We start from the raw sequence: 25627 nt of genomic DNA, 5'->3' as shown, positions 1-25627 counted from the left end.
CTGGTGTCACCAACAGGCTGCTCTTCATACAAGACAACGTCTCCGGTCGCAGATTCCTTTGTGACACAGGTGCCCAGTGGAGCATCATTCCATCAGGGAGATCGGAGGGGGCGAAGGGGGAGCACGGTCCGCAGTTGGTGGGTGCGGACGGCACGCCTATCCGTTCCTATGGCACTAGAGCGGTGGACGTGTGCTTCGGAGGACAACGCTTTACCTGGGATTTTGTCGTCGCAGCTGTCACATTTCCCCTCCTTGGCGCAGATTTTCTGTGCGCCCATAACCTGTTACTGGACGTGGGGAACAGGCGCCTGGTCAACTCACAGACTTTCTCTTCCTTCGCCTGTACGCAGGGGGAGGTGGTCTACAGCGGGTTGTCCAACACGCTCGCCGAAAGTGACCAGTACCTTCGGCTGCTTGCCGAATTCCCTGACCTTACTAAGCCCACCTTCTCCGCGTCCACGGTGAAGCACGGAGTGGAGTGTCGTAGATTTCTATTAACGACTTATCTAATTCACTTCAACTAGCTATACGCAAGAGGAATCGGAGAGTTCGGGTCAAGTATTGATGGAGAGTTTATTGTAATCCACAAATGAGAGACAACAAAGCCGAGTGAGATTTGCAAAGACACTTCAGACTGATTCTCGTCCTGCTCCTTATATCCCCAATCATTACACAATACAAAGTTGGACTTTCATAAAATATTGATTTGCATAACATGTTTTTTTGGGTCATACTGTATCTTGTGAACATATATTAACCTCTATGCAAACAGATAGATGATGTACATGTGTGAATGTCAGCATATTCTATTGTTTTCTAGGTCATAACTGTGCCTTGTGAACATATATTATCTCTATGCAAACAGATAGATGGTGTACAGGTGTGCATATCAGCATATTCTTCAGAAAGTACATCAGATAAGAATAGTGTGAACCCACTCACTGGCGCCACGTAACACCCAACACACAAGGGAAAGATGATCAGCCATCTTCCACCATTAGAGTATCTATATGATATGTAGGCCTAATAATAATCATAGTTCAACATAAAATGTAAGGTTAAGCACCACATCTATACCAATGGGCCTCCACTCTACGCTAGGGCCAGGCGCCTCAACCCAGAGAAGCTGTCCGTCGCCAGGGCGGAGTTCCACACATGGAGCAGTTGGGCATCGTTCGACACTCGAACAGACACTGGGCGTCTCCCCTGCACATCGTCCCTAAGCCAGACGGGGGGTGGCACCCATGTTGGGACTACCGCCGCCTCAACGACGCATCCACGGGAGTACCATCAGGTGCCGGTGCACCCAGAGGACGTCCCTTATACAGCCGTCGTCACCCTCTTCTGTCTCTTCGAGTTTCTGCGGATGCCCTTCGGCCTGAGGAAAGCGGGGCAGACCTTCCAACGCCTAATGCACTCGGTGCTCCAGGACCTGCCCTTCCTCTTCGTCTACTTGGATGACATCCTCGTCGCGAGCACCTGAAGGAGGAACACCTGTCCCACCTCCGGACCCTCTTCAGCCGGCTCAGTCAACCTGGGCTGATTGTCAATCCGGCAAAGTGTGAGTTCGGACGAGACACCCTTGACTTTCTCGGGCATCAGGTCTCCGCAGAGGGTGTGATCCCCCTCCCCTCGAAGGTGGAAGCTGTTGCAGCCTTCCCATGCCCCTGCACACGTCAGAGAGCTCAAGGGGTTCATCGGGATGGTGACTTTCTACTATCGCTTCCTCCACCACATAGCTCACATCCTGCAGCCGCTGTACGAGGCCCAGAAGGGCAAGGCTCTGAAGCAACCGGTCGACTGGACGGCGGAACGTGTCAAGGCCTTCCAGGACACCAAGGCGGCCCTGGCCCGCGCGGCCATGTTGGCCCTCTGCACCCACTGCTCTCACCACGGGCGCATCAGACTTTGCCGTGGGGGCGGTGTACGAGCAGTGGGTTGGGGATGCCTGGCAGCCACTTGCATTCTTCAGCCGCCAGTTGTCTCCCAGAGAGCGCAAGTACAGCACCTTCAACAGGGAGCTCCTCGGGCTGTGGCTCGCGGTCAAACACTTCCGTTTTTTACGAGAAGGCCGTGAGTTTACTGCCTACGTGGACCACAAGCCGCTCACACACGCCATGTCCAAGACAGCGGAGCCGTGGTCCGACCGCCAGCAGCGCCAACTCTCCTACATCTCCGAGTTCACCACAGACATCCAGCACGTGGCTGGGAAGACCAACGTGCGGTCCAGCTGAACTTGGACTACTCCCGCATGGCTGTGGATCAGGCCGCTGACCACCTCCGTCCAAGCTCTAAAGTCATCGAACACGGGGCTGCGCCTGGAGGAGGTGCTCTTCAGTGATACAGGGGCCAAGCTCCTGTGCGACGTTTCCACGGGTCAGCCAAGGCCTGTAGTCCCAGCCAACTGGAGACGCCCGTCTTTGAGGCGGTACAGGGCATGTCTCACCCAGGTAGGAAACCCTCCTCACGGCTGGTGTCAGAGAAGTTCGTCTGCCACGGGCTCAAGAGAGATGTGAGGGCCTGGGTCGACACTTGCACTGCCTGTCAACGCGCCAAGGTGCATCGCCATGTCAAGGCGGGAACAGTTCTCGGTGCCCGAGCGGAGGTTCGACCATGTCAACGTGGACCTAGTGGGACTCCTGCCCCCCTCGCACGTCTTCACCTACCTCTTTACCATGGTGGACAGGACAACGCGCTGGCCGGAGGCAGTCCCGCTCTCCTCAACGACAGCCCCCGACTTGGCCCGGGCGTCCATCGCGGTGTGGGTCTCCCGCTACGGCACTCCTGCTCCTCAGAGCTGTGGGCGGCGATGGCGGTCAAGCTCCACCGCACTACTGCCTACCACCCGCAGGCTAACAGACTTGTTGAGCGCTTAAATCAGTCCATCAGTTTCATCGTCCCTGCCCCCCGCCCCCCGCACCGCCCAACAAGAGGATGTGATGGACAATGTCACGCCTCCTCCCGCACCTCCTGACTTTGCCTACAGTTGTAGGGGCCGGACCATAAGCCCTCCTCGCCACGGGGATTTTGAATATTGAGGTGAACACTGGGGGGGCTGGTGTAGTGACTACATTATGGGTTTGTGTTCCCCTCTTACTGATCGAGTGGGAGGGAACTGGCTATGAATAACGAGGGTCTAGTGGGACTGTTTATGCGGTTGCACGAGTTGTTCTAGCAATGCACTGTGTGATTGTTCTGCTCTGCTTCTTGGATTAAAGCGGTTATTATTACGTTGCCTATGTCCTCCTTTTCCTCCGGCACTACAGCATCGCAATTTTTTCAAAACGCTATACGTGGGTCTTTCTCAGAAACATTGAAAAATGTCCACACCGCAGACATATTGGCACTTATCCAGACAAGCGTGTGATGGATGCGCTTTTTGTTTGCATCATCACAAATTTCTGTTTCGCCGAAAACCGAAAATGCGCTTTTGGGCCAAAATTCGGTGCATCCATAATTCACAGCCCCCGCACTGCCTGTGCCAGGGACTGCCCTGCGAATCACAGGTGTATTCATTACTCCAGGACACAACTATGCTTTGTCTTTATTCTTCACCATGTTCTTTTTTTTTCACTTCAATACCCCCCCACCCCCAAACACACACACACACATACCGTTACATGTGTGGTTGTTTTCCTGTGTCTCCCCTCTTGTTCTCTGTAGGTCTCACGCCATTGACTGTTCCTCCACCATCGTCCAAACCCCTGTCCAATCTGGGAGCTGTCTGTTGGCCAATCATTGTCATCAGGCCTGGCAATCACGTACTGGCAATGATGGAAAAGTATAACAAAATGGGGAACGACTTAAAATTCATATTATTGCGCAAGGGCTTTCATAAGTGTGCCATAAGCTAAATCACCATTTTGTTCCCTTATTAAGCAATAGATAGCTAGGTGGAAGCTAAGTAAAACGATTTCATTTCTTAAGTGACTTGCTGTTCTTATAGCAACTGTCATGAAATGAGGAAAGAACAGTAGAAAAGGGAAGTTTCCTTTGCGCTCTTTAGTGCAATAATGCTGTAACCCTTCCTGTAAGCTCAGCCTCTTGTGAACACAGTTTCTCCACACTGAACCTGATGAAATAAATAGGAAATTGCACGTTGTTTCGCACTTCGTTGTCACCCTGGAGTACAAAACAAATGTTTATAAGATTTCGATGATTTAGTATCCCCAAAAACAAGCGCTTATATGCGTTCTTGTCTTATTGATTTCAATGAGGTTGGGCCAAAAGTGAGAATCCCAATTCACATGTGAAAAAAAGAGGCTCAACTTATGTCGATTTTCAAATTAGTCTTCATTTAATTTTATATTGTGTGCTTAATAACCAGCAATATAAGATTTCATTTCGATTCAAATAAAACGTGTCTTGGAATTGGTATCCATTATTATCAATTTAATTTTCTGCTCTTTTCTTCAAACAAACCAATAAAAAATAAAGAAATAAAGAAAAGACAAATATTATGTCTCCTCCATTTCGGACACTTTGCGCTTCCTCGGGATGCCGAAGAAAGGTGGTAGAGTTCCTCTTGCCATCTCTCTGCCCTCCTCCGTGAAATGAGCAAACCGTCTGCAATGACTGCACACACACACACACACACACACACACACACACACACACACACACACACACACACACACACACACACACACACACACACACACACACACAAGCACACACAAACGAGCACACACACACACAAATCGTTTTTGTATGTCATTGTTACGGTTGTGTTAATATTGGAATTCACAGCACATCTGCTCCAGAAGAGCTATACCCTTAAGTATGGAGATTCTCCAACAAAGTGGAGCACTACCTCTTCCTGAGATGTTATGTCATGCTGTGGAAGATAACAGTATATCAGTCAGAATTAACTTCCAAAGACTGCAATGAGAGTAGACTGTTTGTATTCGACTACATCATGATTTTGCATTAACTTTAGCCATTTAATTTTCGTATATAATTTCCTTTATATATATTTGTATGTATCTAGTATACTGTTTGAAATTTCGTTGAGATAAATAAGTTGCATGTAATTATAACTTTGGGTTACTTAATGTAATCCCTGGTTCTTTGATAACAGAGTGAGGTGTTTCACTATGGGAATCGCCTAGGCGTGACCTACTACTGGAAGCTCCAATTGCACCACTTCTGTCCTTGACAGACAGGTCGGACTGTGCCACAGGGTCCCGCCCCCTGCACTTACACAGTCGACCCGCCCTCCTCAAATCATTCTATACCGGTTTCTTTCTGTGTAAATGCAAGGAGGGACGTGTTGGTGAAACACCTCACCCTGTTATCAAAGAACCAGGGATTACGTTAAGTAACCCAGTTATTTTTCTAACTTCGCTCTGTGTTTCACTATGGGAGATATAGACCAGTCACGTATTGCATATGTCTCCCGAAGCCATGCTAATTCAGCCAGGCAGCAAACATCACTTTGAGTCTGGTGAGATCGTCTCCAGCACGGCTTGAGAAACAGAAGGCCCTGAGACATCCAGCCTATAAAACCTAACAAAGGTGTGAGGCGTAGCCCAGCTCGCCGCAGCACAAATGTCACGCACCGACACTCCCCTGAATAAGGCCCATGAAGTAGCTATACCCCTTGTGGAGTGGGCCCTTAAGCCCCTACTTTCATAAGCAAGAGATATAGCCTCCACAATCCAGTGGGATAGCCTCTGGCGGGACAAAGGCTTGCCTCTATTGCGAGTGGCCCAAGACACGAACAGCTGATCCCCTTTCAGAAAAGCAGCTGACCGACTCACATATACATGTAGGGCCCGTACCGGGCATAATGTATTGAGTCTCTGCTCCTCCGCAGAGGAGAACGGAGGCAGGTGAAACGCGGACAGTTCCACCATGAGACACCTATAGGTCGACTCAACCACCTTAGGCACAAAAGCCGGATTGGGCCGCAGACAGACCTTGGAGATCCCCGGAGCAAACTGCAAGCAGGAAGGAGGGATAGAGAATGCCTGTCAATCACTCACACGCTTAGCTGTGGTTAAAGCTAAGAGCAACACCACCTTCAGCGACACAAACGTCATCCCCACCGCCTCCAACGGCTCAAAAGGGTGATGAGACAGGGCATCCATCACCACCGATAAATCCCACAAAGGGACCAGGGGCCTGGAAACTGGGAGCTTGCGACGCGCCCCCTTCATGAAGCGACAAACCAAGGGATGCTGCCCTGCAGGCTTATCCCCAAAGCCAACATGACAAGCTGAGATGGCCGCCAAGTACACTTTAATCGTGGAAAAGGCCTTACCCTTTTTTCAATAATCCCTGTAGGAAACACAGTAGGTCCACCATGGAACACTGATATGGAATGGCGTGCCTCGAGTCGCACCAGTCCTCAAAAACCCGCCACTTGCCACTGTAGAGCCGGCGAGTGGAAAGGGCCCTTGCATTCTGAATGGTGTCAACGACCTGTGCAGGCAGGCCTGCCGCATTGTAGTCCCACCTCTCACGGGCCAAGCCCAGAGCGCTACCCGTTCCGGTCGCGGATGGTAAATCTCCCCGCCCGCTTGGGACAGGAGATCCCTGCGCAGGGGAAGGGGCATGGGTCGCCCGCCAGGAGATGCACTATTTCCGCCACTCAATGTTTGGATGGCCACCGCGGCGCTATCAGGATTAGCGACAGACTCTGTTCTCTCACCCTGGCTAAGGTGGGGGAGATCAGGCTGAGAGGGGGGAAGGCATATAGCAGCACGTTTGGCCACGGATGGGCCAGCGCATCTACCCCTAGGGGAGCCCTTACGTCTGACAGGGAGAAAAACAACGGGCACTGAGTGTTTTCCAGCGAGGCGAAGAGATCTACGGCTGCCAAGCCGTATCTCCGCCATATTTGTCCAACAACCTGTGGATGAAGAGTCCATTACCCGTACAGGGGGTCCTGATGACTGATGAATGATCAATGCTACAGGGCGGTTGTCATCCATGCAGCTACACCCTTTGGCACAGCGATATATTGAGGTGAACACTGGGGGGGCTGGTGTAGTGACTACATTATGGGTTTGTGTTCCCCTCTTGCTGATCGAGTGGGAGGGAACTGGCTATGAGTCACGGGGGTCTAGGGGGACTGTTTATGCGGTTGCACGAGTTGTTCTTGCAATGCACTGTGAGTGATTGTTCTGCTCTGTTTTTTGGATTAAAACGGTTATTATTACGTTGCCTACGTCCTCCTTTTCCTCCGGTACTACAGCATTGGAATTTTTTCAAAACGCTATACGCGGGTCTTTCTCAGAAACATTGAAAAACGTCCACACTGCAGACATATTGGCGCTTATCCAGACAAGCGTGTGCTGGATGCGCTTTTTGTTTGCATCATCACAAATTTCTGTTTCGCCGAAAACCGAAAATGCGCTTTTGGGGCCATTTTCGGTGGCCCAAAATTCGGTGCATCCTTAATTCACAGCCCCCGCATTGCCTGTGCCAGGGACTGCCCTGCGAATCACAGGTGTATTCATTACTCCTGGACACAACTATGCTTCGTCTTTATTCTTCACCATGTTCTTTTTTTTACTTCAATACCCCCCCACCCCCCAACACACACACACACACTGTTACATGTGTGGTTGTTTTCCTGTGTCTCCCCTCTTGTTCTCTGTAGGTCTCACGCCATTGACTGTTCCTCTACCATCGTCCAAACCCCTGTCCAATCTGGGAGCTGTCTGTTGGCCAATCATTGTCATCAGGCCTGGCAATCACGTACTGGCAATGATGGAAAAGTATAACAAAATGGGGAACGACTTAAAATTCATATTATTGCGCAAGGGCTTTCATAAGTGTGCCATAAGCTAAATCACCATTTTGTTCCCTTATTAAGCAATAGATAGCTAAGTAAAAGCTAAGTAAAACGATTTCATTTCTTAAGTGACTTGCTGTTCTTATAGCAACTGTCATGAAATGAGGAAAGAACAATAGAAAAGGGAAGTTTCCTTTGCGCTCTTTAGAGCAATAATGCTGTAACCCTTCCTGTAAGCTCAGCCTCTTGGGAACACAGTTTCTCCACACTGAACCTGATAAAATAAATAGGAAATTGCACGTTGTTTTGCACTTCGTTGTCACCCTGGAGTACAAAACAAATGTTTATAAGATTTCGATGATTTAGTATCCCCAAAAACAAGCGCTTCAATGCGTTCTTGTCTTATTGATTTCAATGAGGTTGGGCCAAAAGTGAGAGTCCCAATTCACATGTGAAAAAAAGAGGCTCAACTTATGTCGATTTTCAAATTAGTCTTCATTTAATTTTATATTGTGTGCTTAATAACCAGCAATATAAGATTTCATTTCGATTCAAATAAAACGTTTCTTGGAATTGGTATCCATTATTATCAATTTAATTTTCTGCTCTTTTCTTCAAACAAACCAATAAAAAATAAAGAAATAAAGAAAAGACAAATATTATGTCTCCTCCATTTCGGACACTTTGCGCTTCCTCGGGATGCCGAAGAAAGGTGGTAGAGTTCCTCTTGCCATCTCTCTGCCCTCCTCCGTGAAATGAGCAAACCGTCTGCAATGACTGCACACACACACACACACACACACACACACACACACACACACACACACACACACACACACACAAGCACACACAAACGAGCACACACACACACACAAATCGTTTTTGTATGTCATTGTTACGGTTGTGTTAATATTGGAATTCACAGCACATCTGCTCCAGAAGAGCTATACCCTTAAGTATGGAGATTCTCCAACAAAGTGGAGCACTACCTCTTCCTGAGATGTTATGTCATGCTGTGGAAGATAACAGTATATCAGTCAGAATTAACTTCCAAAGACTGCAATGAGAGTAGACTGTTTGTATTCAACTACATCGTGATTTTGCATTAACTTTAGCCATTTAATTTTCGTATATTTTCCTTTATATATATTTGTATGTATCTAATATACTGTTTGAAATTTCGTTGAGATAAATAAATTGCATGTAATAATAACTTTGGGTTACTTAATGTAATCCCTGGTTCTTTGATAACAGAGTGAGGTGTTTCACTATGGGAATCGCCTAGGCGTGACCTACTACTGGAAGCTCCAATTGCACCACTTCTGTCCTTGACAGACAGGTCGGACTGTGCCACAGGGTCCCGCCCCCTGCACTTACACAGTCGACCCGCCCTCCTCAAATCATTCTATACCGGTTTCTTTCTGTGTAAATGCAAGGAGGGACGTGTTGGTGAAACAACTCATCCTGTTATCAAAGAACCAGGGATTACGTTAAGTAACCCAAAGTTATTTTTCTAACTTCGCTCTTTGTTTCACTATGGGAGATATAGACCAGTCACGTATTGCATATGTCTCCCGAAGCCATGCAAATTCAGCCAGGCAGCAAACATCACTTTGAGTCTGGTGAGATCGTCTCCAGCACGGCTTGAGAAACAGAAGGCCCTGAGACATCCAGCCTATAGAACCTAACAAAGGTGTGAGGCGTAGCCCAGCTCGCCGCAGCACAAATCTCACACACCGACACTCCCCTGAATAAGGCCCATGAAGTAGCTATACCCCTTGTGGAGTGGGCCCTTAAGCCCCTACTTTCATAAGCAAGAGATATAGCCTCCACAATCCAGTGGGATAGCCTCTGGCGGGACAAAGGCTTGCCTCTATGGGGAGTGGCCCAAGACACGAACAGCTGATCCCCTTTTCGAAAAGCAGCTGACCGACTCACATATACATGTAGAGCCCGTACCGGGCATCATGTATTGAGTCTCTGCTCCTCCGCAGAGGAGAGCAGAGGCGGGTGAAACGCTGACAGTTCCACCGTGAGACACCTATAGGTCGACTCAACCACCTTAGGCACAAAAGCCGGATTGGGCCGCAGACAGACCTTGGAGATCCCCAGAGCAAACTGCAAGCAGGAAGGACGGATAGAGAATGCCTGTCAATCACTCACACGCTTAGCTGTGGTTAAAGCTAAGAGCAACACCACCTTCAGCGACACAAACGTCATCCCCATCGCCTCCAACGGCTCAAAAGGGTGATGAGAGAGGGCATCCAGCACCACCGATAAATCCCACAAAGGGACCAGGGGCCTGGAAACGTACACTTTAATCGTGGAAAAGGCCTTACCCTTTTCCAATAATCCCTGTAGGAAACACAGTAGGTCCACCATGGAACACTGATATGGAATGGCGTTCCTCGAGTCGCACCAGTCCTCAAAAACCCGCCACTTGCCACTGTATAGCCGGCCACCGCGGCGCTATTAGGATTAGCGACAGACTCTGTTCTCTCACCCTGGCTAGGGTGGGGGAGATCAGGCTGAGAGGGGGGAAGGCATATAGCAGCACGTTTGGCCACGGATGGGCCAGCGCATCTACCTCTAGGGGAGCCCTTACGTCTGACAGGGAGAAAAACAGCGGGCACTGAGTGTTTTCCAGCGAGGCGAAGAGATCTACGGCTGCCAAGCCGTATCTCTGCCATATTTGTCCAACAACCTGTGGATGAAGAGTCCATTCCCCGTACAGGGGGTTTCCTCTGGGCATAAGATCTGCTCCTCTGTTCAGGGCACCCGGTACATGCGTCGCCCGAAGGGACAGGAGTCTGGTGCTGCTCCACAAGATAATTTCTCGAGCTAACTCGTTTAGTTTCAGTGAGCGAGTGCCGCCCTGCCGGTTGACGTATGCCACTACAGTGGAATTGTCTGTCTTTACCAAGACATGGCGGCCGTGGATAAATTGCAGGAAGTGTTTTAGAGCAAGGAACACTGCCCAAAGTTCTAGGAGGTTTATGTGAGCCTGAGCTAGATCGCGTCTCCAGGTGCCGTTCACTGCTCTGCCCATCATTGTCGCACCCCACCCTGACAAGGACGCGTCCGTTGTCATGGTTACCCTGGACGACACCGCCCCCAGCGGGACGCCCGCTGTCAGAACCGTGCGCACCGACCACGGGCGGAGAGCGGTAACACACGCTGGTGGTACTTTCACCTTGCGATTCAGGTGGCGACGGGAGCACAGACGTAGCGCTGCGACCCAGCGCTAAAAAATCTCTCATCATCAGAAGACCCAAATGCACTACTGATATCACCGAAGCCATAAGGCCAAGCAGGCGTAGGCATAACCTGAACGATACAGTCTCTCCCCGCCTGAAGAGGGAGAGACACTGCGTGAGAGACGATTGTCTCCTCTCTATTTATACATCCTCTGGTAAGTGGAAGCGGTGAGGCGGTCCATCTTACCAGGCAGGGAGATGCCTGCAGAAGCGGAGAGAGAGCGACGGTTTGGGTGGAGGTGGTAAGCCACTCAAGGCTCCCAGCTCACCCATCCCGTGGATCTCCAGCTTTGAGGAGCCCTTGGTTGGAAGCTTGCTCTTAAATGGGCTGGACCAGTAGCGGCTCATTTCCTTCATGCAGATGGGAACTGCTGGTAAGAGCTGCTTAGAAGGCGGCTGGGCTGGTGGGAGACTCTTGCCGTCGTACAGGTCTCTCTCTGCCCCTTCAGCATCCGGGGCTGCAGGCCATTGAATGCCTAGTTTTGCAGCGGCCCGTTTGCACACCTCGTACAGGTTACCGTCTACCGGTTGCACAGCGTCAGAGGCGCTAGGGGGTCTGGACAGTTGGACCGGAAAAGTGGAGTCGTCCTCCTCCTCCTCAATTCCGTCCATGTCGAGGAGTTCAAAGTTGGCGTCGCCGTTGCCCTCTGCGTCCTCGGCGCCCGGTTCCGCCTCGTGGATTAAACAATCGAATAGCGGGGGCACGAGCGGGGATGCCGCCTCCATCATGTCCGCCCTGCTCGTTGTTGCGTGGGACTGATGGGTGCTCGTTGACGCTATAGCGGGGGCACCCGCCAGGCAGGGATCCTGGTTGGTGGCTACCGTCACCCTTAGCCTCCTTTCCAGAATTTTCTCCGGCATCGATGCACAGTGAGCGCATGAATGCGGGTCCGCTAGCGAAGTTTGAGCGTGTTTAATGCCCCTACACGCGATGCACATGGGGTGGGGGTCCCGGCCTGATATGGAGGCTCCACTTGACGCGGGGCACAGGCGGGATACAGCCTCCTTAGCCTTCGGCTCCGACCCTTTGGCGGGGGTGGCGGGCGAATGCATATCGCAGAGTTCACTCGCCGTGATGCGTTCGTTATACTCCGGGTGTTTTGCCTCAGTCAACAAGCTAATGTGTACTGTGTACTGTACGATAAGCTACACCGTAAACCAGTGACACCTGTAAACAAATACAGGGTAACCGGAGAAGCAGCTCGCCTTTATGAGGACACTGCCCGGCGGGTGTAGTAACAAATAGCTTCTTACGAAGTTATTACTCAGCCGAACCAGGTTAAAAGCCTACAACTACGTTCGACAACCGAATCCTTGACGGCTCGTCTGTGAACTGTTAAGCAGTTTAAAGCTAACCTAGATGAGCTGAGGGAGCTTAAGTAGCTTTCTCACGGGAAGAAAGCGAGAATGATTTGAGGAGGGCGGGTCGACTGTATAAGTGCAGGGGGCGGGACCCTGTGGCACAGTCTGGCCTGTCTGTCAAGGACAGACGTGGTGCAATTGGAGCTTCCAGTAGTAGGTCACGCCTAGGCGATTCCCATAGTGAAACACCGTCTGACAGACAAAGTCTGAAGAAAAATAAACGTTCCTGGGGGCGGGACCATTTAGCTCTAAACCTATTGGTTGCTCTCCGCTGACGTACATTCCAATCACATTCTTGTCATCGGCAGAGCACTGTCAATCACGCACAGCCCGGTGAACGGCACATGTACATCCTTCGTCCCTCCCATATCCCCATGCGGGTGTTGGCGGATGGGGGAGTCTGGGCGGTGGACTGCGACGGTATGATAGTTGTCTGACCCCTTGGAATGTACTGACGTACATTCCAATCACATTCTTGTCATCGGCAGAGCACTGTCAATCACGCACAGCCCGGTGAACGGCACATGTGATTGGAATGTACGTCAGCCGAGAGCAACCAATAGGTTTAGAGCAAAATGGTCCCGCCCCCAGGAACGTTTTCTTTTTCTTCAGACTTTGACTGTCAGGAGTGACTCAAAGCTTGCGCCTGTGTGGTCAAATCTCTGAAAAGTCAGTGCCGAAAAGTCAGTTCTGAAAAAATACATTGCAATGGCGTAAACGTACACCTTTACAAGTTTTTAAAAATAAATATTCAACCTTTCAAAACGTATTTCTCAATGTATGAACACCTGTTTGCAGAGGTTTAACCATTTACAAGGTTTCAAAACCGGGTAACAATGAAATACACTGTTAGAACAGTGCCAGATTTGAAACTCTGCAAATGCGCTGATGATATTGTTTGAACTTTGAAAACATGTTTGTGAAAAAAAAAATACTTTGAAAATGTGTTGGTGAAAATGATGAAGAAGATAAAATAGAACACAAAATCATGTTTACAGATGCTTGAATTTTTTTCAGGTTATAAGCTCAGGCAGGAAACTGGCTCCATGAAGCTCTCCAGCGCGATTAGCCTGTGACGTCAGTGGGGGTGGCAAGTGGAATCACGTGACAGCACTTGGACGTTGAATGTCCATGTCCTACAAGCCGCAGCGAGACATTAAAGGAAAATTTGGTGCATCCCTAATTCACAGCCCCCGCACTGCCTGTGCCAGGGGCTGCCCTGCAAATCACAGGTGGATTCATTACTCCTGGACGCAACTATGCTTCGTCTTTATTTTTCACCAATGTTCTTTTATTTTTACTTCAACCTGGTGATTCGTCACAAGAAGGGCTCCGAGAATGTGTGTGTGTGGATGCCCTTTCTCGTGTGTGATGTTTGCTCTTATGGGTCGGGGTGTTACGTGCATGGTTGTTTTCCTGTGTCTCCCCTTTCGTCCAATCTGGGAGCTGTCTGTTGGCCAATCAGTGTCATCCGGCCTTGATAACTTGCACCTGTTTGTCTCCATTGTAACACGCCATTGTCTGCCTGTTTGTTGGCTGTGTCATGCCGTTGCCTTTGTTTTTGAGATTCCATAGGGGTTTAGGTGAATAGGTAAGATACCCTTAGGTGTACACTAGGGATGTAACGATATACTGTTAAACGGTATATTGTGATATGATAAGGCCACGAATGTCAACCGTACGTTTTTTCATGTAATACGGTGTCGCTATTTAGGCCACCAAAACGGACCAGGTCGGCAGTGTGGGAAGTTTTCGGCTATCCAAAGGATGAAGACGGCAAAATTCTTGAAGATGGAATGCCGACTTGCAAACGCTGCAAGAGAAAAGCGCCTTGCAAAGTGGCAAACACGTCCAACATGGCATATCATCTCCGTGAGAAACATCCACAAGACCATGCCAAAATCGTCAAATCCACGGTAAGGTTGGCGAACTTCCGTGACAGATCACAGATAACATCAAATGATCATACTATTGTTCAGTGATTTTAATTTGAAAGATAATTTTAAAACGACAGACCTAAAAGTGCCTAAATTAAGTTGTATAACCAAGTTGTGTATACCTTGTTGAAATTGTATCTGTAATATGGGCTTCTGTTTTGTGTTTCTATTAGGAGAAAGCAAGTCCTTCAAGTGCGCCATCAAGCAGCCAGTCTAATATAAAAGAATCCTTTGCCAAGGGAGCAAAATATGCTCCCAACATCCTTGGGTGTGGTTAGGGTGTTTTGGGCACAATCTAAATTAAGCCATCTCAAAAGCCTTGGGCATACAGAAAGTCCAACTGGCAGTAAAGGCATGCAGGCACCTGGTGGAAGCCTTTTCACGAAGCTGGAAGAAGAAACGCGCATTCAAAAAGAAGCAAAATGACCTGGAGCTCCCAAACCATGACCTCATACATGATGTGGTAACCAGGTGGGATTCCACCTTCAAAATAGTATCCCGATTCCTGGAGCAGCAGCAACCTATTAGCAGTGTTTTAGCTGACGACTGGAGCTCATGGGCTCTGATGCCAAAGGAACACCACGTCACCACTTTGGAGAAACTTAGGCAGCTCCTCTCCCCCCTTAACGATTTTGAAGATGCCCTTGCCTCGGAGAAAAGGGTCACCATGTCAGCTGTGAAACCAATAATGGAGCACATCATTGGCGAGATCCTTCTCATTGATGGTGCAGATTCAGCTGACACCAAGGCAATGAAGCAGGCAATTAGAGGCGACTTGGAGGCAAGGTACTCAGAGAAGACAAAACAAATGATGGAAATGTGCTGTTTCTTAAATCCCAGATTTAAGGAAAGATTCTGTGTCAATATTGATGAAAGAAAGAAGGCCTGCATTGGAGAAGCCATGAAGATTCTTCCTCCAACAGCTGCACATCCATGGACAGAAGAAACATCTGTTCTGCTGCCTCCTACAACATCTTGTATGTACCACATTGTATCTTTGCTGTTTTTATGTAAAGCACTTTTATTGCATTCAATATGTGAAAATGTGCTGCTGCTGTATAAATTAATCTTTCTTGCTTTTGTGTAGCACCCGTGGTCTTAGCCGGAAGGGGCAGATAGGATGCTAGCATCACTCTAGGTCCTTAAAGAAGTTAAACACTGATGACTCACGAGGGGAGTTGGTGTTGGTTGAATAGATGAGCTATTTTAATGCCTTTCATCATAAACATTTACATTTGGTACAAAATAAAGCTTTTGAAAATAACAAACAAACAAACAAAATCAAAAGAATAAGTCCTTTGTAGCTGGATTCCCCAGCTACAGTACTCCTTGGGAAGGAGTTGTTTGGTCGAGGAATGTCGAGTTCAAGGGGGGGATATCCGGATATGTGTGTTTCTCTTACTACTACCCGGGTAGGTTAGTGTGTATCTATTTCTATGTCTTATCTGTTATGAATGGATCTTCACAAGGGCTTCTATGGTGGTGTTCACGGCTGGCCACGCCGTATCCACACCATCCACAGTTCTATTGGGCAAAGCTCGCCATCGTAGATGCAATCTTCCTTCGATCAAACAAAAAAACCAACCTGCACAAATAGTGCAGAATTGTAAGTTATCTGGTACTATTCTATATCAAACATGGGATTTGACACATCTATATTACAATGTATAACCAAAAACCAAGGTTATATTTATAAATATAATGAAATGAATTGTCACCTATTAGAACAATTAGTATTTAAACCACAAAGAATGAAATACTAATCTTGAATTAGAATATGTCACAGTATTTAATCAAACAATTAATTATTTATCTTTTTAAACCATGTTTCTAACTTAACATTTGTAATTTAAATTATTTGTATACATATTTATGTTTTAACCATTAAATTGAATGAAATTATTCTTAAACTTATCTAACAAGTGCACTACAGTCAATGAAATTAATACAATCACACTTAAAGCGGGTTAAGTATGCAAAACAATGTCCTTCGGTAACATCAAAATAAACGCATTGCTCCTTTAAGGTTTCATCATCATCTCTGTGCTGCTCTACTAAGATGCGTCCTTAGCATAGTGATTGACCTTCGCTAGCATTAGCATACAATTAGCCTGGTATGAACGATTAGCAGCTAGCGCTTAACATGTAGCTAACGATTAGCGATCGCATTAGCGATTCATTAAACACATTTTAAAATGACACCATGAACACAAAAGTATAAATAAAAAGGTATCTGAACTCAAACAGCATTTTTAGTATTTTGTTCTCTTTAGTACTAAGCAACAATACATTAGCATTGGCCTGTGCAGCACTCACCGGAGATTCAAGTGAACAATATAATTCACGGTAGTTTCCTGTATTTTCAATGATCAGATCCTAATAAAACAACACCTTATTAATACCAAGGAAATATTAATGACTGAATTAATCATGGTAGAAATATTAATTTATGGCGCTTTATACCGGGAGATTCTCTGTTGTGCTTAATACCTCTCTAACGTCTTTCCAGTGTTACGGTTCAAGGTGACCCCCTCGAAACAGGGTGCTCACGTGCAATTTCCTGTTACTGGAATCATGTTGAGCGCGCCCTACTGGAGAACTCATGCAATTGCACCTTTAAATAATCATGGGTTTAGTAGCCCTATATTCCATATGGGTTACACTTTGCTTGCTTGCTCCAGCAGCACAATTAGAAGGAGCTACAAACGGTGAGGGAAAAGGCAGCAAGAAAGAATCCCTTGTCTGGGATCCTGAAGCACATAGTGAGTGAGTTGGCGGCCGGATGTGACCCCGGCCTGTGTTGGGGCGGTGGGGGTGTGTGGGGGGACGTGCGACGTCTGGGCTGCAGGGGGAGTATAGGCAGCTTGGGAGCACCAGATTGGCTGGGGGGGGTTGGACCTGAGTGCGAGCAGGTGTCAGCACTCAGGCCAATCAGGGAGTGTTTGTATTTATGTGCCTGCTTTGTTGTTAGTAGGAACCAGACCGGGGGGGTATACCACGAACCTCGCTGAACATACCCAGGCTTTCTCGGGAAAACCTGGCTCGACAGAGCCGCAACTCGCAATCAGAGTTAAATGGTACCACGAAGCTCACTTTAGATTCAATTAGTTGAACCAGGTTTTCCGCTTAAAGGCATGTTGTACGGGATCCAGTAATATGCACTTTTTAATATGTTGTTGAAATTGGTTTTTACATCCTGACAGCAATAAATAACTTATGGGCAATGAAAAAGAAGCGAAAAAAGAACGAATTCTGTTATGCTATAAACCTGTTAAAATGCTTACCAATCGGAGACACTGTGCCCGGATCTAAAGAACCAATCACAAGCCTGCGCGTTCTCTTCCCTCTGTGTACGAGCCTGAGCCGGCCTGAGCGCGTTCACGGAGGGCAAAGAAAGCGTTGTTGTCATAGTAGTTCATGACAGTGGACTAGACCTGGGCCCTGTACCACGAAGCTCGCTTAGAGGGTTAGCGAGGTATGTTGAGCTCCAAGCCTGGGTTAGTTGTACCACGAAAGTCGATCTCTTTTAGCGTCGCTGTATCACCATGGTGACTTATGCTCGCAACCAAACCTGGTCGGGAGCAGTTTTTCGGCTTAGTCTAGCCGGAGATCGGCTACTTAAATCGGCGTGCGCAGCTTCCTAGCCCCTCCTCTGACAATGGCATCACCATTTGTGGGTGTTCCCGTGGACCCCGGCGCACTTCTCGTACAGGCGTCTCTCCAGAGACAGAGGGTTTTACGGGACAGAACCGATCCCTTGGCATTGTCTGACGATATTCAGATTTCAGACTTTATTGTCATTGTGCAAACAACGAAATTGGGGTTCTTCATGAGAGATACAGATTCTCATCAGAGGGTGTTCGTTATTTGATCGTCCTTTTGGACCTTATGTAGACAATGATTACTGTTGCGCATTGTGTCTCCGTGATAGTGTGCTAGAGTGGAGGTAGCGCTTCAGTCTTGAATTTCTGCGCGGGGGGTTCGACTCCCAAGTGATGCAAATTTATGTGAAGCTTAAAAAGTCCTAATTCTCATGCATATGGAATACTTATTCACTAAAGCTTAGGGAATTATATTTTTGTGCTTATTTCGAACTTGAACCCATATTTTCAAGGCCGTGCTGGCACCACATCTATGGGGGTAAAATGCATGATGAAAGTCCGGCGAAATTGAACCCCGGTCGCTGGCGTTTGGGTCTTATACCAATCCATTACGCTAGAGCCGCTACCTCTCAGCGGTCGAAAACATGCTATACATTTCTTAAATAGGGTGTATTTAAAGTGAATTCCCTAAATGATAGAATAAGGCAGGATGGACGTTGCTTATGCATTTTTAAATCATCATCATTCTATTTGGATTAATGGCGAACAATTGTGCATTTGGCATAGTTATTTTACAGACAATATGCAGAATATTTTCACTTATACGCATATAGACTGCTTGATCTATCGTAAAAGTGAGAAAAATGACGCAAAAAACGCCCCTTTCACGTGAACGCGCACTGAACCTAAAGCGGAAAACCTGGTTCAACTAATTGAATCTAAAGTGAGCTTCGTGGTACCATTTAACTCTGATTGCGAGTTGCGGCTCTGTCGAGCCAGGTTTTCCCAAGAAAGCCTGGGTATGTTCAGCGAGCTTCGTGGTATAGGGCACTAGTGAGCCTACAACGTTTACACAATGGAAGAGAAACAACTGAAGTTACCACTGCCACCGTTACTTGCCCCGGTTCATCCTTTTAAAAAGGCAAGAAAAAGAAAGACAGAAACTGAAAAGGCAGCAACAAAAAAGAAGTTGGAGACTGCTCGAGGAAAAACGAGAATAAATATTGGATTAGCTTTTCAGCGATGGCGACAGCTGAGGGAGTTGAATGGCCTGAAAAGTGACGCAATGGTTGCCGTTGAAGTAAGCCGTAAGCAGCAGCAGCGCTCGTGCACGGCTCTGTGTCGAGGGGTGGGGGCAGGGAGTCCTGAAGGGTGGGGGAGGAGTTAAACGGAACTCCGAAGAGAAGCTAATTTCAAATCATGCTAGCTCTCTCACATCGTACAGTATAGCTTTAAGGTTCAATGCGCGTTCACATAAAAGGGGCGTTTCTCGCGTCATTTGACTCACCCTTATGCAAAGTAAATCGTGCGAGAGCGGTGTATTTCATCCAAGGCGAGCAGTGTATTATTATGAACTCCTACGAGGAATTCAAAGTTCAAATCACAGCCAAGGGGAACACGGTTGCCGATAATATAGCTAGGGTGACGTGCTGGCAAAAAATAGCCGACCGTGTTAATTCGTAAGTGAAAAGATTCTGCATATTGTCTAAAAAATATTATGCATCATCATCCCTTTTACCCCCATATATGTGGGGCCCCATGTTTGCTCCTACGAAACTGGGGCTAAGTCAAAAATAAATATAAAAATATTATTCAATGTGGTAAGTTGTAAGCATCCATTTTAATAATTTCAGGTGAATCTAGCCTATGATTTGGTTTTCCGACTATTGAGGTGATTTTTCCTACGAACTTGAAACACAGACACACTGCGCAACACTAGCCGCGTTTACATCTGATCCGCATAGATTTCTATGCGGAATAGATCTGTTCCTAAAATGTGATCCCCTGGCCTAATGTATACATGGCAGTAACAAAAGTGTCCGTTACGTCTCTCGCGCACACCTGACACATCTCTGGACCGGCGGCGACATAATGGACGTCTTATCACTATTTGGCATTGTGAATTAGATTTTAATGAAAGCACAGCAGGAGAGAGCTTTTCTCTGCCTGCTCCTTAAATTAAGAAGGAGGACAGCACAGCTACGTCCGATCTTTATATTGACCCCCACCTCGGCTGCAAATAAGAGGAATTTGAATGCGAGTCAGCAGCCAAGACTGGTGGGAGAGAGTGGTCTCTCTAAGTTAAGAAGTATTTTAACGTTCAACCTGCAAAATTAATAGTAGTAGCCTACTCATTTACAGTGATACGCGAACACGTCATTAATAAACACCCATGTCCCGTCGCTTAGCAACCGGACACGCTTACCGGACTACTTAGAAACAAAGACATGAATCAGGCAATAAATCCACTTTCCTTGACAGCGGTCAAGTTCGGTGTGCATTAAAGTACCAACGGAGCTCAGTGAACCAATTGCGAACTACTGCAGCTGCTCTAAATTAAACCCCAATCTGTTCGGAATAAGTGTATGCATGTCGATTAAAACGAACTACACCACCTCTTCTATTCTGCATAGAATTATATGCCGAACAGATAATTGTATTCCGAATGAGGCGTATATATGATCATTTTCTATTCCGCATAGAAATCTATGCGGATCAGATGTGTCCATGTAAACGCGGCTAGTAAGTGCACGGCTTCTTTGTCTAGCATTGACTACATACGGTCCAACAAGGAAGATCAAAAAACGAATACCCTCTGATGAGAATCTGTAGCCTATCTCTCATAAAGAATATCGTCAGACAATGCCAAGGGATCGGTTCTGTCCCGAAAAACCCTCTGTCTCCGGAGAGACATCTGTACGATAAGTGCGCCGAGGTCCACGGGAACACCCACAAATGGTGACGCCATTGTCAGAGGAGGGGCTAGGAAGCTGCGCACGCCGATTTAAGTAGCCGTTCTCCGGCTAGACTAAGCCGAAAAGCTGCTCCCGACCAGGTTTGGTTGCGATTATAAGTCACCATGGTGATACAGCGACGCTTAAAGAGATCGACTTTCGTGGTACAGCTAACCCAGGATTTCAGCTCAACATACCTCGCTAACCCTCTAATCGAGCTTCGTAGTACAGGCCCCGGGGAGCAGAGAGTGAGTTCCAACGCAATCCCCACCAGAGATCCCAGGTCGCGGAGCGCTGAACGCGAGGACTCTCCCGGACGTTAATTTATAGTTTCAAGTCTCTGTTTTGCTTGCTACCATTTGAAATAAAGAAGCTCCCAGTGAGGGAAGACGAACTGTGGTCTCCGCGCGCTCTCTGACCTGCTACAAAATGATAAATAGCTTATGGCCCGCAGAGGTGACACATGTGTTTGTTTTAGGCTTTGAGCTTGTGTCAAGATAAGAGCGCTTGTGTTCACCTCCCTGCCTCAGGTTCACTTCAGTTCGTTCTCTCGGATCAGAAACTCTAAAGTGTGTTTCAACTCCTTGTGTGATTCATCTTTTGTATGAGAAGGGTGGTGGGTGAAATTAATTGCCTGTTTCTCAGTTGATTTCTCTTCCATTCTCGTTGTTTGCTGAAATGAATTATCGCTTTACCAAATTGCCACGTGTTTTTTTGCATGTGGCTCAAACAACCGATGTCTACACAGGAGCGGCACATTCCCTTCTGGCTTTCTCCTCCCCAGATCTCTGCATCTATTCATTCTTCGCTGTCTCTTAACTATTTTCACTCCTTAATCAAGTTGCCTAGCAATAGGATTCTCATGTGATTATCTCGCAATGCTTATCTCTCAACTGCTTTATTATTTCTTTAATGTTGAAGGAACAGAAAATCTATTACTTTAATAGCGGGTGTTCACAGTTTTGTAGGCCTCTATAAAATATAAATTACCCTTATATTTTCATGCATTTACTTTATGGTTGCTTTATACATTTCTATGGTAAAACAGCACATTTTCCAAGAGAAATGTTTTTATTGTTATTGTATAACTTTTGTCTATGTTCCTGTGTCGAAGATGATGCATGAAGTGTGTGCAGATTCAAAATCAAATACTTGCGGCGGTGATGGAACAAAAGGAAGCCTGTAAATCACAATATCATCCCACTGCAGACACAAATGGGCGTTCAAAATCAAATTCTTCCGGGGTGATGGAGCAAAAGGGAGCCTGTAAATCACAATATCATCCCACTGCAGACACAAATGGGGTTCCCGTTTACGCAGACTGGAACGCTCCCTTCTTAGTCTTCCTCGCCTTTCTCGCTGAACTGTATTCAAATGTCAAAGTGTACTACTCCGAAACAATGTAAATAGTGTTGTAAATAAACTTCCAAAGCTTTTCAAATCTTATTTGCAAAATAACTTCACATGGTGTGTCTTTTTACAATTTATTCGTTACCAGCATTCGTAGTGTTGATCAGCAGTGAAGTGGTCCTCCAAAGACGTTGACGTCGCTTAGCAACCGAAGACGCTGGGGTTGACAAGTTACCGGACTACTACCCATGCCTTGTGAACGGAGCGTTCCACGGCATTGTGAAGACCCGTGTAATAAAGGCCTATAATATTTCTGTTTACGGCATAGATTTCTCCTCAGATTAGGCCAATAAAGCAATGCAAAAAAAACAAACACTCGATCAAAGGCCCAGCCCGACCCGGCTCAAGGATAGTGGTGGGAAATATCGGCGGGCCGGGTCGGATCAGTCAAAACCCTCATTGTTTAACATGAATTGGCTAAACAAATGACCACTGTAGCATATTTAAACACAATTCAAATTGTGCAGAGAATTATTTCCATTGTTCATTCTGACCGGGGACATTTAGAATTTTCGGTTCTCCTCATTTTTTTCCGGTCAATGACCGGTAATAACCGGACAACGGAAACTCTGCTATAAACCGGCCTAACTTTCACCGTCAACACCGAACCCCTTCTTCTTCGCACGGCTGTCAACATCCGGAACATTTGCTAGTTAGATTTTCTCAAACAGAAGTTTCAAAATAAGATAGTAGTAAGTATGGGTAGCATAGAACTAACGTTAGCCAAGTGGGGGCTCCATGATTGCTGAATCTAATGTGAGAGGTAAAATTGCCATTAAGGAAGGAAAGTGTGGCGCAATAAGTCTGTTGACGCTCATTAAACGAGTGTTTCTTTAATTAAAAAAACGGTTGTAATTTTTTATTTTGAGGCGGCAGGGGGTGTTTTCGCAGCTAAATGTAACTAATAATGTATCTTGTAATCTAACTTAGTTACTTTTAAAATCAAGTAATCAGTAAAGTAACTAAGTTACTATTTTAAGGAGTAACTAGTAATCAGTAATCAGATTACTTTTTCAAGGTAACTGTGGCAACACTGCTTATAAGTTCATTTTCTTGCATTTTGAAGGTAAGCTGGTGATATTAGATTAAAACGGGGAGTGGAGAGAATGGTTGCACTGTATGATGATAACACTGTGTTGTGTTATAAGGTGTTTATGAGCGGCTCACCGCATCACCGTCTTGATTAGCCAGTTAGCAGCTAATATAGTGTTGCGGCCGCCATGTTAGGATAGTGGTACGGGGGCGTGGCGGATGCCTTGACAATGAGCCCTTACGAGGGAACCCGCTGCTCATGTTATGATTCTGGGAACTGTTATGGCCGTTTATGAAGGTTCATTAAGAAACTTGTGTTTTACTGTTATATTATCTGTCTGTAAATACGAAGGGGTCTAAACTGCATTTCACCATTGTGTCCTATTGTATTGATTTTGTGGGCAATAGTATCATGTTATTGATATTAGAAGGTCCACTGTAATACAATTTAGCTTTAATTCAGGACTGATAACATAAATAGCCCATTTAACACCTTAGGCCCTATCTTGCGTCCGGCGCAAGTGACTTAAGGCGGCTGCATGCTTCAGCGTTGGTGTTACGTTGTTGCGCAAAATTTACTCAAAGCAATTCATGCTCCCTTTTAGGTTGCGCGTGTTGCGCGTGTTGCCAAGCAATTTACCGCCAGAACAGTAGGTGGAGTAATATGTGGAGTAAAGTTTTTCGTTGAAGACGACCTCGAGAATGACGTCTTTGTCTGTGGGAGTCGTTGGTTTGTTTATGTGCCAGATCGTGTTCTCCCCATACACAGTGAATGATGGCAACTGACAGAGGAACAGGGGTGATGAAGTTGTTGATCATTGGGGTTGTATAAATGTGCATATCTCTCTACATTTTAAAACGACATAATGTGTTGGCAGCAAAGTTAACTTCACTTCACGTTAATGCTTTTGTATATGAGCCTGCCGGGTCGTCCTTGCCTTCTGGCTTTTAAAAATGGCGGTATGAAAACAGGAAATGTGATACTCCAGACAGGAAGTAGTAACCAGACCAGCAGACCAATCACAGCCTTGCAGGCTGCGCGGCTCGCGTAAAAGCTTACGTAAAAAATGACGCAAGTCTAGAAAAATCGCCCGACGCACGCAGGACGTGAGAAGTCGCGCAAGGGGTGCGCAAGGGCGCGCAAGGGCCTCTTGCGCTTGCGCTTACGCTTACGTAACTGAGCATAAATCGGCCTTTAGTCACTGACGCATGTGTCGTTGCTAGTTTACAACTGGCGCAGAGCGTTCTTTTCCCACCACCGCCACTCGCCGGTAGATTAGGGAATGATCTTGCGCCCCAAGGGGCGGTTCGGCGAAAGGAGGAGGCGTGTACTGGCACAAACGATATTTTGCCGTTTCTGAATACAACTGCGCCAGAGACCAGCAAATACCTGGTTTAAAGTCAGTGGCGTGTCGTTCAGATGCTATTTTAAGGGCGCATGCATACATGCGCATGCGATGTATTTGGATTGCTTGTGCACCTCGCGCATACACTTTGCTTCTCTCATCTACACGGACAGCAGTTCCCATTTTTGCAAGCCATACATAATTACAAGGAAAATAAAATATTACCACACAAGGAAAATCATTGTGGTGTCCATAAAGATAAAATAAATAGGCATAAATCTAGCGTACACATTTACCCAAATTATTCACACGAATTGTAGCAGGCGTAATGACGGATCAAATTAACCTGGTTGACCAATAGTGGCAAGAGACATATGTAGGCTATATAAGGACACCTGTCAAAGTGGGTTGTCCGTCAAGAATCAGGAACCACAATTCTGAAGACTGCGAAATAAATTCTGAAGACTGCGAAATCACCTTCTGTAAGTCCATTTAAAACCTTACTCTGCAACTTACCAGTTAAGTTGAGGTTGCTCATAATTTTTCTATTGCACAGTGGAATGGAATACGTCTTGGGACCGAGGATCAGACGCCGGGGGGAGAGGGTTTACCGGCCCAGACACACCTATCTCTCCCTGAGTGAGGAGGAATGCAGGCGTAAGCTACGCCTGACCCGTCAGGCTGTCACAGATATCTGCCATCTCCCATCAGATGAGCTGGGGACTGATGCACGCTGTCCCTATGCCCTCCCCGTTGCAGTGAAAGTTACAGCGATACTGCATTTCTATGCATCCGGGTCGTTCCAGCATCCCCTTCTATTGGACGCATTTCACAATCGGCAATAAGTTCGGCTATACATGCAGTTACGTCAGGTCTAGTCCGACATGCTGGGGAATACATCAAATTCCCCGTTACACCTGACAGCCAGGAAAGAACAAAGCAGGAGTTTTGGACCAAGTATGGGTTCCCTGACGTCCTTGGTG

The 25627-nt window shown here is 46.9% G+C and overlaps 1 protein-coding gene, 1 long non-coding RNA gene and 1 pseudogene across 2 annotated transcripts; 1 reads left to right on the top strand and 2 right to left on the bottom strand.

The window, feature by feature from the left end:
* Nucleotides 1–5050: 5050 nt before the first annotated feature.
* LOC115533548 (uncharacterized) lies at nucleotides 5051–7639 on the bottom strand (annotated as a pseudogene).
* A 2310-nt stretch (nucleotides 7640–9949) lies between these two features.
* Nucleotides 9950–11053, bottom strand: LOC115533197 (uncharacterized). The gene has a single exon (XM_030343548.1). The coding sequence runs from the start codon at nucleotides 11044–11046 to the stop codon at nucleotides 9961–9963; it is 1086 nt and encodes a 361-aa protein (XP_030199408.1). The 5' UTR covers nucleotides 11047–11053; the 3' UTR covers nucleotides 9950–9960.
* A 2320-nt stretch (nucleotides 11054–13373) lies between these two features.
* On the top strand, nucleotides 13374–15880 carry LOC115533201 (uncharacterized). The gene is made up of 3 exons (XR_003974156.1): nucleotides 13374–13595; nucleotides 14078–14279; nucleotides 14474–15880. It is a non-coding gene; the product is annotated as an uncharacterized LOC115533201 (long non-coding RNA).
* The last annotated feature ends 9747 nt before the right edge of the window (nucleotides 15881–25627 follow it).

This window comes from Gadus morhua, chromosome 20, assembly GCF_902167405.1.
Source record: "Gadus morhua chromosome 20, gadMor3.0, whole genome shotgun sequence".
NCBI lineage: Eukaryota > Metazoa > Chordata > Actinopteri > Gadiformes > Gadidae > Gadus > Gadus morhua.
The sequence above is the reverse complement of the archived record's forward strand: the minus strand, read 5'-3'. Positions and strand labels throughout refer to the sequence as shown.